The sequence below is a fragment of the Bos indicus genome, chromosome 6 (assembly GCF_029378745.1).
Source record: "Bos indicus isolate NIAB-ARS_2022 breed Sahiwal x Tharparkar chromosome 6, NIAB-ARS_B.indTharparkar_mat_pri_1.0, whole genome shotgun sequence".
NCBI lineage: Eukaryota > Metazoa > Chordata > Mammalia > Artiodactyla > Bovidae > Bos > Bos indicus.
This window is the reverse complement of record NC_091765.1, coordinates 81,898,072-81,911,581: the sequence shown is the minus strand read 5'-3', so window position 1 is coordinate 81,911,581 and position 13,510 is coordinate 81,898,072. Positions and strand designations below refer to the sequence as shown.

The 13,510-nt window shown below is 36.7% G+C and overlaps 1 protein-coding gene across 9 annotated transcripts in view; it reads left to right on the top strand.

The window, feature by feature from the left end:
- The window catches only part of EPHA5 (EPH receptor A5), a 408,082-nt gene that overhangs the window by 33,318 nt on the left and 361,254 nt on the right, over positions 1-13,510 (top strand). For all 9 annotated transcript variants that reach the window (XR_011567208.1, XM_070791518.1, XM_070791523.1 and 6 more), the window contains exon 2: positions 1,348-1,412. Coding sequence is in view for 8 of the 9 variants with exons in the window: in XM_070791518.1 (XP_070647619.1) it covers positions 1,348-1,412 (65 nt within the window). In the remaining variant the exon portion in view is untranslated. The remainder of the gene's footprint in view (positions 1-1,347; positions 1,413-13,510) is intronic.

Genomic DNA, 13,510 nt, shown 5'->3' with positions numbered 1-13,510 from the left:
AACACCATTTGTTGTTGTTCAGTCTGACTCTTTGCGACTTTATGTACTGCAACGCACCAGGCTTTCCTGTTTTTCCCTATCTCCTGGAGTTTGCTCAGACTCATGTCCATTGAGTCGATGGTGCCATCCAACCATCTCATCCTCTGTCGTACCCTTATCCTCCTGCCCTCAGTCTTTCCCAGCATCAGTGTCTTTTTCAGTGAGCTGGCTCTTTGCATCAGGTGTCCAAAGTATTGGAGCTTCAGCATCAGTCCTTCAAATGAATTTTCTGGTTGATTTCCTTCAGGATTGACTGATTTGATCCCCTTGCTGTCCAAGGAATTCTCAAGAGTCTTCTCCAACAACACAGTTCAAAAACCTTTATGGTCCAATTCTCGTCCGTATGTCCAATCTATACATGACTACTGGAAAAATCAAAACTACTTTAATTTCATAGGGATAGGTGATGAACCTGATAAAATATAAACTCCTTGAGTATCTTTGTATGTATGTGTGTGTGTGTGTGAGTGTGTGAGTTTGTGAGTGTGTGTGGGTGCATGTGCGTGTACATACTCTTACATTCCTTCCTTTTGCATTGATGACTTCTGTCTTGGGAGTCACAAATATTTTAAGGTACTCAGCCATAATTGAGATATACCTTTCAAAAATGTAGCTAACAGTTTTGTATGAAACACATTTTGGATTATGGTTGTATATAAGCAGAAAGTATCTTTGGGAATGCATCAGGCACTTAACTATAGCAACAACCTTGAGAACTGCTACAATTTTCTAAGCTTGGTAAAGTGTCTGTAGATTTATTTCTTAATTAAATTTGCAATTTGGATTACAGATTTTGGTTAATATCACAAAAATGTTACAAGCCTGGGAATAGTTTATTGCTGTTTAATGTAAATTATTTGTTAATTGCTTCATAACAACTTTCCAGAAGAAAATAGAGTATACTTAGCTGCAGTTTTATGGCTGCAGCTTAATCCCAAGACCTGCAGTCTTTAAGAAAAGGGACATGGTCCTTTTGGGTTTCCTGTGGACCTTTCATTTTATTCTTTTTTTTTTTTTGTTAACTCTTTTCCTTTATTCTTGTTTGACCAAAAAAAAAAAAAAAAAAAACATTTAGGGTAATGACTTGTTTATATACTTTTGCTGTAATTGTTCTCCAAATAGTTATTCAAAATCTCTTGTTCTCTTGCATCCTAATAATGCTTTCTTTAAATTGTCACTCTTGTATTCATTATAATGAATGCTTAATCTACTTGCAGTTATGGAAACAATATGTGCTTTTAATAACTTTATGAAAATAGTGATGTATTTTTGTATAATTCACACAGTTTTGTGTTCTTTCTCTTTTAGTGAATTTGTTGGATTCACGGACTGTCATGGGGGACTTGGGATGGATTGCTTTTCCAAAAAATGGGGTAAGTCTTTCTGAAATTTTCCCTACAGCTTAAACTACTTGAATAGACATCATCTTAAATATTGTATAGTTGTATTCTCTGTACATTCTTGTCATTAAGAATAGAGGAGTGTATATGTGAAGAAGAAGGAGGAGACTTCAAATTAAGTCTGATTGGGGAAAGCAGGGAAATTGGGAAGAGATGTTAATGAACGAACAACAAATGTATTATTTTCCTCTCTGAATGTTTCCCATAAAAAATGTGAAGGTTTTCAGCATTCAGAGAGTTTTAGGTTGAAGGAAGCAACACATTTTTAGAATTGATTTATTGAAAAAGAAAAAAATAAATGAGAAAAGAGATTTGCTGCAATATGCCCTTCAGATCAGATCAGATCAGATCAGATAAGTCGCTCAGTCGTGTCTGACTCTTTGCGACCCCATGAATCGCAGCACGCCAGGCCTCCCTGTCCATCACCAACTCCCGGAGTTCACTCAGACTCATTTCCATCGAGTCAGTGATGCCATCCAGCCATCTCATCCTCTGTCGTACCCTTCTCCTCCTGCCCCCAATCCCTCCCAGCATCAGAGTCTTTTCCAATGAGTCAACTGTTCGCATGAGGTGGCCAAAGTACTGGAGTTTCAGCTTTAGCATCATTCCTTCCAAAGAAATCCCAGGGCTGATCTCCTTCAGAATGGACTGGTTGGATCTCCTTGCAGTCCAAGGGACTCTCAAGAGTCTTCTCCAACACCACAGTTCAAAAGCATCAATTCTTTGGCGCTCAGCCTTCTTCACAGTCCAACTCTCACATCCATACATGACCACAGGAAAAACCATAGCCTTGACTAGACAGACCTTTGTTGGCAAAGTAATGTCTCTACTTTTCAATATGCTATCTAGGTTGGTCATAACTTTCCTTCCAAGGAGTAAGTGTCTTTTAATTTCATGGCTGCAGTCACCATCTGCAGTGATTTTGGAGCCCAGAAAAATAAAGTCTGAAACTGTTTCCACTGTTTTCCCCATCTATTTCCCATGAAGTGAAGGGACCGGATGCCATGATCTTCATTTTCTGAATGTTGAGCTTTAAGCCAACTTTTTCACTCTCCACGTTCACTTTCATCAAGAGGCTTTTGAGTTCCTCTTCACTTTGTGCCATAGGGTGGTGTCATCTGCATATTGAGGTTATTGATATTTCTCCTGGCAATCTTGATTCCAGCTTGTGTTTCTTCCAGTCTAGCGTCTGAATATAAGCTAAATAAACAGGGTGACAGTATACAGCCTTGACGTACTCCTTTTCCTATTTGGAACCAGGCTGTTGTTCCATGTCCAGTTCTAACTGTTGCTTCCTGACCTGCCTACAAATTTCTCAAGAGGCAGGTCAGGTGGTCTGGTATTCCCATCTCTTTCAGAATTTTCCACAGTTTATTGTGATCCACACAGTCAAAGGCTTTGGCCTAGTCAATAAATCAGAAATAGATGTTTTTCTGGAACTCTCTTGCTTTTTCCATGATCCAGCGGATGTTGGCAATTTGACCTCTGGTTCCTTTGCCTTTTCTAAAACCAGCTTGAAGATCAGGAAGTTCACGGTTCACATATTGCTGAAGCCTGGCTTGGAGAATTTTAAGCATTACTTTACTAGCGTGTGAGATGAGTGCAATTGTGCAGTAGTTTGAGCATTCTTTGGCATTGCCTTTCTTTGGGATTTGAATGAAAACTGACCTTTTCCAGTCCTGTGGCCACTGCTGAGTTTTCCAAATTTGCTGGCATATTGAGTGCAGCACTTTCACAGCATCATCTTTCAGGATTTGAAATAGCTCAACTGGAATTCCATCACCTCCACTAGCTTTGTTCGTAGTGATGCTTTCTAAGGCCCACTTGACTTCACATTCCAGAATGTCTGGCTCTAGGTCAGTGATCACACCATTGTGATTATCTGGGTCATGAAGATCTTTTTTGTACCGTTCTTCTGTGTATTCTTGCCATCTCTTCTTAATATCTTCTGCTTCTGTTAGGTCCATACCATTTCTGTCATTTATCGAGCTCATCTTTGCATGAAATGTTCCTTTGGTATCTCTGGTTTTCTTGAATAGATCTCTAGTCTGTCCCATTCTTTTGTTTTCCTCTATTTCTTTGCATTGATCGCTGAAGAAGACTTTCTTATCTCTTCTTGCTATTCTTTGGAACTCTGCATTCAGATGTTTATATCTTTCCTTTTCTCCTTTGCTTTTCGCTTCTCTTCTTTTCACAGCTATTTGTAAGGTCTCCCCAGACAGCCATTTTGCTTTTTTGCATTTCTTTTCCATGGGGATGGTCTTGATCCCTGTCTCCTGTACAATGTCACGAACCCCATTCTATAGTTCATCAGGCACTCTATCTATCAGATCTAGGTCCTTGAATCTACTTCTCACTTCTACTGTATAATCATAAGGGATTTGATTTAGATCATACCTGAATGGTCTAGTGGTTTTCCCTAGTTTCTTCAATTTCAGTCTGAATTTGGCAATAAGGAGTTCATGGTCTGAGCCACAGTCAGCTCCTGGTCTTGTTTTTGCTGACTGTATAGAGCTTCTCCATCTTTGTATATTGACTAGGAAGTAAAAGTGGATGTGTCAATGACCAGTGTTGAATCAATCAGTTGGAACAGTTTATGATGATTCATTCACTACATTAGGGAATTAAAATATTATAAGACATTCCTTTAAATTCCATTGTGATTAAAAAATTTCTCAGAATATTGTCAGTCATCATTCAAAGGTTTTCTGTTAATTCTTGAATTTTTCTCTGTTGAGAACTTTCAGAAAAGATGCTCATTGGAAGATGTTTATAATCCACCATTGTTTTAATTAGTAAATTATTGTATGGTGTACATTAAAAATAAAGTCTTTGGGGTGAAAATTAGGTAAGGCGTTTTAAAATATAAACATATTGATAATATTTATAATGCTAACCATATTAAAACATATATTATATAAAAGTATTCCTTATCTTCTGCTTAATGAAAAACACATTCATATTATCCGATGGAGAATGAAAATATAAGTAAAATATTGTGACATAAAATTATTGTATTACGCAGAAAGCATTAACTGTATTGTGTTACTGTTATATTGAAAACAATCTAGACTTTGATGGAATATTTTTATTACTTAATGACTTTAATATTTAAAAAATTTGAATACTTAAAACTTAATTATATAGTATATACATGAATATATTTTAAAAATTATATGTACTAATAATATTTAATATGACCTTGAAGGTTAATTTCAATCTAATTAAAGAATCAAATATCATAACACATCTGGTTATAACAACCAAAATAATCAAAACTTAAAATCTTTTTCCACTAGTTGAATATACCAGATATGTGTATTTGTCCTTTATTTAGAGCATTCAGTTCAGTTCAGTTCAGTCATGTACGACTCTTTGCGACCCCATGGACTACAGCACATTAGAACATTTCTGTGGAAATAGAACGTGCATGCTAAGTCACTTCAGTCATGCCTGACTCTTTTTGACTCTGTAGACGATAGCCCGCCAGGTTCCTCTGTCCATGGGATTCTCTAGGCAAGACTACTGGAGTGGGTTGCTGTGCCCTCCTCCAGGGGATCTTCCTGACCCAGGGATTGAACCTGAGTCTCTTGAGGCTCCTGCATTGCAGGTAGATTGTTTACAACTCAGCCACTGGGGAAGCCCTGGAAATAGGACAAGTAGTATTAATTGTTCTAGTGCCTAATAATACACATGTTAACATCCTCATCTCTGTGTGCTTTCTCTTTTTTCATTAAGTCGGTATTTCTTTTTGGTTGTTGAATAATATAGTTACATTTAGAGGTATAATATAAATAAAGTAATACAAATAGATTGGTATGGTATTAAAACATGAAGGTAAACCATGTGAAAAAAAATTCGTATTCAATTTGTAATTGAACATAAAAACACTCAGTTTTGTATTCAATATAGCCAGTGCCAACATAAAGGTATATATTCACTTAACCTGTCTTTTATCTTTCTTATGTTCTTCCTTTTGCCATTTTTTTTCTTCTTTCTTCCCCTCACTGGCCACCTCTGAGTTATTTTCTTTCTTTCATCTTTAAGTACACCTCCTATTCAGGAAGATGTCTAGCTAACATCCATATATGAGAATCTGTAAATATATTTTGTTCTCTGTATTTTTTCAAATATCAAAAATGATTTATTACATAAATATTTTGAATTGCCCTTTCTGAGAAGAGGCTGACATATTGGGATGAAATTAATTTTTTTAAAGCCCCAGAAAATATGTCATATTCTCTTTGAATTTAGTTTTGTATTTCTCATATTTCCATTCAGTAGTTATTCAGAAAAGTTTGGACAGAGTATAACTGTGAGGGTAAATCTGATGTTGTAGTTGTTGCAGCTAGATAGTTTTAGAGAAATGACTCAGTTTTAAGTGTGAGTTCTATATAAAGCACAATTGACTTTTTTATAAAAACATTATCTTTCGTACCGGGAATGAGCTATTTCCAGGCATTCTAAAAACCTCGTCCTTACATTTTGTTTCTATTATAATTGTTAGTATATTGTTAATTTTGTTCAGAGTTTTTTGAAGAGTATTTTTTCAAAATGCTTGTAATTTTTTGAGTGGTTTCCACTGGCTAGTATAACCACACTGCTAATGCCTGGTGTTAATATTGAAGAAAAAGAAATTAAATTAGAAAAACTTAGTGAAATGTGCACTTATCCAAGTATAAGGAATGTGTGTCAAACCAAGGTGTTACATTTTGTGTTAAACTCACCCAAATGCAAATTGAAGAAACTTTTAAAATTATACTTTAAAGAAAATGAGCATAAAAGTGCAAGCAATTCCAATAAAATTTGCATGTACTTTTTATATATTGTTATTAGGTTGAGTCATTTATGAGTAGATAATCTAATTCTAACTGAACTATATAGATCATTGACATAATGTTAGCAAAAATTCTTTAGTAAAGATATCTGAAAATTTTCTCTTCCATAAAAGCCATGAGAAAAACTGAAAAGTATTATAAGAATCAACTTTTCAGGACTCGGGAAATTTACCAAACTCTTGGAGTAGATCTGGGAACAGTCAAGAGAAGGACTAAATCTTGGTAGAACCACAAGTTTGTGGCATTTTAAGGTACCCTGTGCTCTTTCCTGCCTCTTCAACTCTTTAAATTAGTCTTTGAAAAAACTAAACAAAGCAAGAATCTGCCATCAGGGTGAAAATGGTAGTCTGACAGGTACTAGAGTGGGGTGAGTCAGGCAGGATACACTTCAAACACTTGATCTCAGAGAATTGTCATTGTATATAGCCCAATAACACCCTAAAAGAATACTCTCCTGAGACTGTCTTGACTAGAGTTCCTCCAGTCTCAAAGCCTTTACTTTACTAAGTAACGAAGAATATTGTGGATTTTTTTTTTCTACAACATTTTCCTGAACTTCAGACCTTAGGAAAGAATATTTTATTCTTTTATTTTTAAACTAATTAAAATAGTACCTTAAATGTAGGCCTGAGAACTGGACAAGTAACTTAGAATAAACACTTACTCATCCCTGTAGTCATGTACACATTCCATACACTTCTTAGAAACCATCAGTGCACCTGTTGTACTTTTTTTTTTTCCCCTTTGGCTTTTAAGCTTTTAGATTTCTTATGACAAGCTCATATTTACCATTGTACAGTGTTTCTAAAACTTGGCTCAGTTCCTGGCATATCATAGAACTTAAATAAATATTTGTTAGAAGGATAATATTATTTTTTAATTTATGAAATGGGTCATACATTACTGATACGTAGTTCTACATGTAGATTAAAATAAGTGTGACAGAAAGTAGAACTGGGCAGTGTTAGCACCCAGTACACATCCTTTCTTTGACCTTCTGTTGCATTTCTATTTTCATACTGAGATCTACCAGTCCATCAGGTTTTTATGTTTCTTTGCTTTTGACTCTATCTGTATAGATTCATTGTCAGCACTTAAAGATTGGGAGATTTCATGTAAAATCTGAATTTCCAACTTTTCTGTTTAGTTGGAAGCTTCAGAAAGCCAGGGCTGGCAGATTTCCACGACCTCTTCAGCCCAAAGTTGAGCAAAGGCTGCTGTTGGAAGACTAAGCAAATCCTTCTGTTTGACTCAGTTTCCACCTGCTTCTCTTCAATTATTTAAGCTGATAGTCTGCAATATTGACATTATCATGGAGTCATTTTTCAATATTGCACAAACATTGAGATTTTATTTTGTTTCAGGAGGGACTTTATTTTTTAAATTTTTCTCATTGTTACATGCTGAGAGAGTTTCTTCCTAGTTTTGTTTGAGTACTTCACCTTAGGGCACATCCTTTGAATTTTGGTTTCAGCTTTACTTTGTAACCAGAGCGTATGAGCTAGACTCTGTGTGCGTGTTGTGTGTGTGTGTCTTCTGCCTTACAGTAGTAATTTGGAGTCTCTTTCCCTTTTTCTTTCCTTTTTTTTTCCTATACATGTCCAGGAGTACTTTGTTATAGAAAAGTTAACTTTTATGCAAATTTGCTGCATTCATTCATTCAGCAGATATATATTAAGCCCTTACCTTGTGGCTAGAACTCTTCTAGGCACAAACTATCAAACTATGTGTGCCTTGCTTAGTTTGTGCCTGGTTTGATTAGTTATAGTAGTTGTTTAGTTTGGTTAGTAGGTTATATATGTATACATACTAGAGTTATTAATAGTTATAGTAGTGAGAATGAGTCAGAGCCTAACTTTTCTTCCCTACTATAACCAGGGTTATGGTAGTGAAGATAGTAGTGGGGAAAAAAAAAAACAAAACACACAAACAAAAGTCCCTGACACCCTGGAGCTCGGTGTGGCATTATTACTTTGAGAATGAGTTATCAGAGTGTTAGAGCAATGTGATAAGTGAAATGTTTTCTATTCTTTTCTCTCTATACTTGTACAGAAGTGGCAGAAAGGTTACAGTTTTTGTTCAAGGTCATTCAAGTAGTTTATGACACAGCTGGGAGGAATATGTATGTGTTTGGCACATGTGATAACATGTCTTTCTTTCTCATTGTCTTGCCATAAAAAATACTTTTATTTAGTACATAAATTTATTTGATACTAACAATGACAATGTAAAAAGAGATATTTAGTATTTATTTGCAGATGGAAAAAATGAGGCAGATTAAATGTAAGTGACTTGTCCAAGGGTATTCAGTTGGAAAGAGACTGAGGCCATTTTAAACCCAGGTCTTCCAGGATACTGATACTCCTACCAGGAGGTGAACTCCTCCAAACAATTAGGTCTCCAGAGACATAAGTAGGTTCTGGATAGTTTTTAGACTTCTAGTTTATATAAAAGAGAAGTTGGTTCTGAAGAGAAAATTCACCTCAAAGAAAGTTTTAAATGAGCTAGAGTGGGTCACATACTATTCAGTTCAGTTTTCAATCAGTTGTGTCCGACTCTTTGTGACCCCGTGGACGGCAGCACACCAGGCCTCCCTGTCCATCAACAACTCCCTGAGTTTACTCAAATTCATGTCCATTGAGTCAGTAAAGCCATCCAACCATCTCATCCTCTGTCGTCCCCTTCTCCTCCTACCCTCAATCTTTTCCAGCATCAGGGTCTTTTCAAATGAGTCAGTTCTTCGAATCAGGTGGCCAAAGTGTTGGAGTTTCAGCTTCAGCATCAGTCCTTCCAGTGCACACCCAGGACTCATCTCCTTTAGGATGGACTGGTTGGATCTCCTTGCGGTCTAAGGGACTCTCAAGAGTCTTCTCAACACCACAGTTCAAAAGCACCAATTCTTTGGCACTCAGCTTTCTTTATAGTTCAGCTCCCACACCAATACACGACTACTGGAATAACCATAGCTTTTACTAGACAGACATCTGTTGGCAAAGTAATGTCTCTGCTTTTTAATATGCTGTCTAGGTTGGTCATAGCTTTTCTTCCAAGAAGCAAGCGTTTTTTAATTTCATGCCTGCAGTCACCATCTGCAGTTATTTGGGAGCCCCCAAAAAATAAAGTCTCTCATTATTAATTGGTATTAATAGATCATAATACATTTGAAAAAATGTATAACATGTGTGCGTGATAAGTCGTTGCAACCACGTGGACTATAGCCCAACAGGCTGCTCTGTCCATAGAATTTCCCAGGCAAGAATACTGGATTGGGTTGCCATTCCCTTCTCCAGGGTATCCTTCTAACCCAGGGATTAAACCTGGGTCTTCCACATCCCAGCTGTATCTGTAATTCCCTCTGAATTTTGGGGACCGGGGAGAATCTCAGCTTTCCTGTCTGTTAAGCAGGAATGAGTGGCTATTATGTCATCTATCTTGCAGTGTTGTTGTAGGATAAGATAGGATAATGTACCCAAATGGACCATGTCATTCCTCAGCCACTAAAAAATTAGAAAAGATAATGGTCGATTAAAAAGCTACTTCTGTATTCCTGTTTTCAAGACAGAACCAGAAAGCAGTTTTGGTAGTTAAAAGGAACACTCTCTTTGGCATTTGACAGTTCAATGAAATAAGTAACTCTTCAGAGGTTTTGTACCTTAGCTCCCAAATGTAGGACTCAATACCCCATTTCACTTTGAATAAAATAAGCAGAGGATTTGTAAACTTTTTTTTTTTTCCTGGAACTGGTCTTTAATTGTAGACAGAAACAAAAAGAAACAGGCAAAACATGGGCTGACTTCTGGCTTAATTGATGTAAAATATCAATTCATTTGTTTGCATTTGTTGCTACTGTTGTTTAATTGCTATGTCATGTCTATTTGTGACCCAATGGACTGTAGCCCGCCAGGCTCCTCTGTCCATGGGATTTTCCAGACAAGAATACCAGAGTGGGTTGCCATTTCCTTCTCCAGGGTATCTTCCCGACTCAGGGTTCAAATCTGTGTCTCCTGTATTGGCAGGTGGATTCTTTACTGCTGAATCACCGTGGAAGCACCAGAACATGCATAGTTACTCTCAATTCTAGATTTCACTGCTTATTTGAGTACATATTTTTTCCTACATAGAACCTTTTGTTAGCATTTTATATTGAGGTTCTCAAACTTTTTCAGTCTCAACCCATTAGAACATAATTCTAACAGTAATACTAATATTAAGATCAGGACCAAGGAATAGGAATAATAAAGAGGTGTTGAGAATTAATTGATTTTATGATCAACTTTTGTCATCCCTCTATTTTTTAATGTTTTTAATAAGATTTTGTCTTAAATGTTATTTTTAAGCCATTTGCCTTATTTAAAAATTTAATATACTTAGATTTGCATAAAAATGAGCAGAATGTATGGATAATTTCTATATACAACCTCAATATTCCCCTCACCCTTTCCCCACTATTATTAGCATGTTGCATTAAGTATGTTGTTATAATTGACCAGCCAAATGTTGATAGGCTATTATTAGCTAAAGGCAATGGTTTATAGTTTATATTAAAGTTCACTGTGTTGTACATTCTGTTGTTATTGTTCAGGGGGGTCAGTCATGCCCAACTTTTTGTGATCCCATGGACTATAAACTCTGTGGGTTTTAACAAATATATTACAACATGAGTTTACCACTGCAGCCTCATACAGAACATTCACTGTTCTCTCTGTATACACTCTGAAGATGTACCTTCCTTTTAATTACAATAGCATTACTTTGTTCACCTTCTGGAACATTTAATATTGATTAATCTATATAGTCTAAGCATGTGTGTAAGTAGCATTGTTTCCTGGAAAATTTTAGTAAGTGTTTCCAAAACATATTTTTACAAAAATAAAATGAATGGTTATCGTGTTTGTTTATAGAGGATTATGCTCTTACGTCTCAGAAATTCCACTATTGCTCTTTTTCCATCTGTTGTTTTTACAGTAGATTACAGGGTACACCTGCCTCCTTGCTTTGGTGGAAAGTCTTTTCCCCACTGAGTTCTCTGTACTTCCTGTACACACAATGGGCAAGCCATCACATTCTCCTGGGTATCACCTCTGAATCTTACTGCAGTTTCCACTTTTGTATTTACTCGCGTCGTCTTCCATTTAAAGAGGATAAACTTTCTTTTGGAAATCTTTTATTGTGCTGATCTTAAGGGTTATTAGGATCATTCGGAATAATTTATTCATTTGAGAGAGATTTCAGAATATTGACTTGTCATATTTGTACTAAAATGGAGATAGAGTAATCGTCTCTGCCTAGGGCAGAAAGAACAAGCAGTAGTCCTTCATAGAGTCACTTCAAAATCAGGGTTTATGGCTTCTCTTGTTTTAATGTCTCTTTGTTCTGTTTTCTGATTTCTTTGAGACATAGAGCGTGTGTATTTACTTCTGAAGTTGAAAATAACTCGTTTAGATTATTTAAAAATGGACTGTGAATCTGTTGTTAGTATTTTATGTGGATTCTCCTGAATCAAGAGAAAAACTGGATATTCCGTTCTGACACTCAGATTTTGATTTAAAAAAATTTGGTTTTGTGCATTGTTTCTTCTCCCCAAACTTGAAGGAGAAGGATGAGGAAAAGTATTTGGACACTGTGAATCTCAAATATTTTGGTTATGATCAGGGTGAGTTTCGCCAGAACCTTGTTTTGGCTTTGCTTTCTACCAAAGGAGAAGAAAGATAATGACAAGCATTGAGGCCCACACTGAGTGTGGGGAGGCTAATAAAGATGATAATAATGCTGAAGTGGAAAAAAAGAGCACATTAGTGGATATAGAAAAGCTCTTTATTTGGGCAGTGATAGAAAAGAATTCTAAAGGGAATGGATATTATACTATATAATGCAAATGCCAGTATAATGAAGAATAGTCTTGTTCCAGAATAGCTTTGTATTCATTATTTTTTAGAAAAACAAAAAGCATACTCCACCCGTAAGGTAATTAAGATAAATAATTTAAGGAATTTAAGATAGTCATTAAGCATACACTGAAGTTTAGATGAAGCACAATTTCACATGTAGATTTCCCACATGGAAACTTAGTAATTATGAATAAAGTTTTTTTTTTTTTTTAAATGTCCCGCTCTGCTTTGGCATATGAAAGAAAATTTGTAATTCGTCTTTAATATATACAATTATATTGAATAAATCAGCAGTAGTCACCGTGTACTCCTGCAAGTAAGATTGTCATGCTTGTTTTATTTGTTTAGTAGATGTTCTGTTTGTACATTTAAAGTTATTATGTGTGTGTGTGTGTGTGTGTGTCTGTGTGTGTGTGTGGTTAGTTGTTCAGTCATGTCTGACTCTTTGAGACCCCATGGACTGTAGCAGCCCGCCAGGGTTCTATGTTCATGGGATTCTCCAGGCAAGAATATTGAAGTGGGTTGCCATGCCCTTCTCCAGTAAACTCACTATGCTGCTGCTGCTGCTAAGTCGCTTCAGTCCTGTCCGACTCTGTGCGACCCCAGAGATGGCAGCCCACCAGGCTTCTCCGTCCCTGGGATTCTCCAGGCAAGAACACTGGAGTGGGTTGCCATTTTCTTCTCCAGTGCAGGAAAGTGAAAAGTGAAAGTGAAAGTGAAATCGCTCAGTCGTGTCCGACTCTAGCGACTCCATGGACTGCAGCCTACCAGGCGCCTCTAAAACAGTGCAAATATTTTCTTCTTTACAGGCTCTCAAAACACTTTCACATTATAGGAAAACTCACAAATATAAACTGGAAAATGATCTTTATCCATAATACCCTCTTGTTAATCCTTTCTTTTTACCCTAACTGCAGTTGGCTAGATAAAGACCTCATAGCCTTCAAACTGCAGTTTGAAGTCTTACTTCCTTGGGAAACTGTGGTTCAAAGGCTAACTAATCATTCCCCGATTAGCTGATTGATCATGCTGCAAAATTATTTTTGCCTCTATCCCAACCCCTATCTGGGCTTCCCTGATGGCTCAAATGGTAAAGAATCTGCCTGCAGTGCAGGAGACTTGGGTTTGATCCCTGGGTCGGGAAAATCCCCTGGAAAAGGGCATGGCAACCAACTCCAGTATTCTTGCCTGGAGAATTCCATGGAGAGAGGAGCCTGGCAGGCAGGCTACAGTTCTTGGGGCCTGGAAGAGTTGGATACAACTGAGCGACTTATATTTTCACTTCAATCCTTATCTGTTTTTCCTCCAGATCACAATGTATGCAGCTGTGTTATCCATACTCATC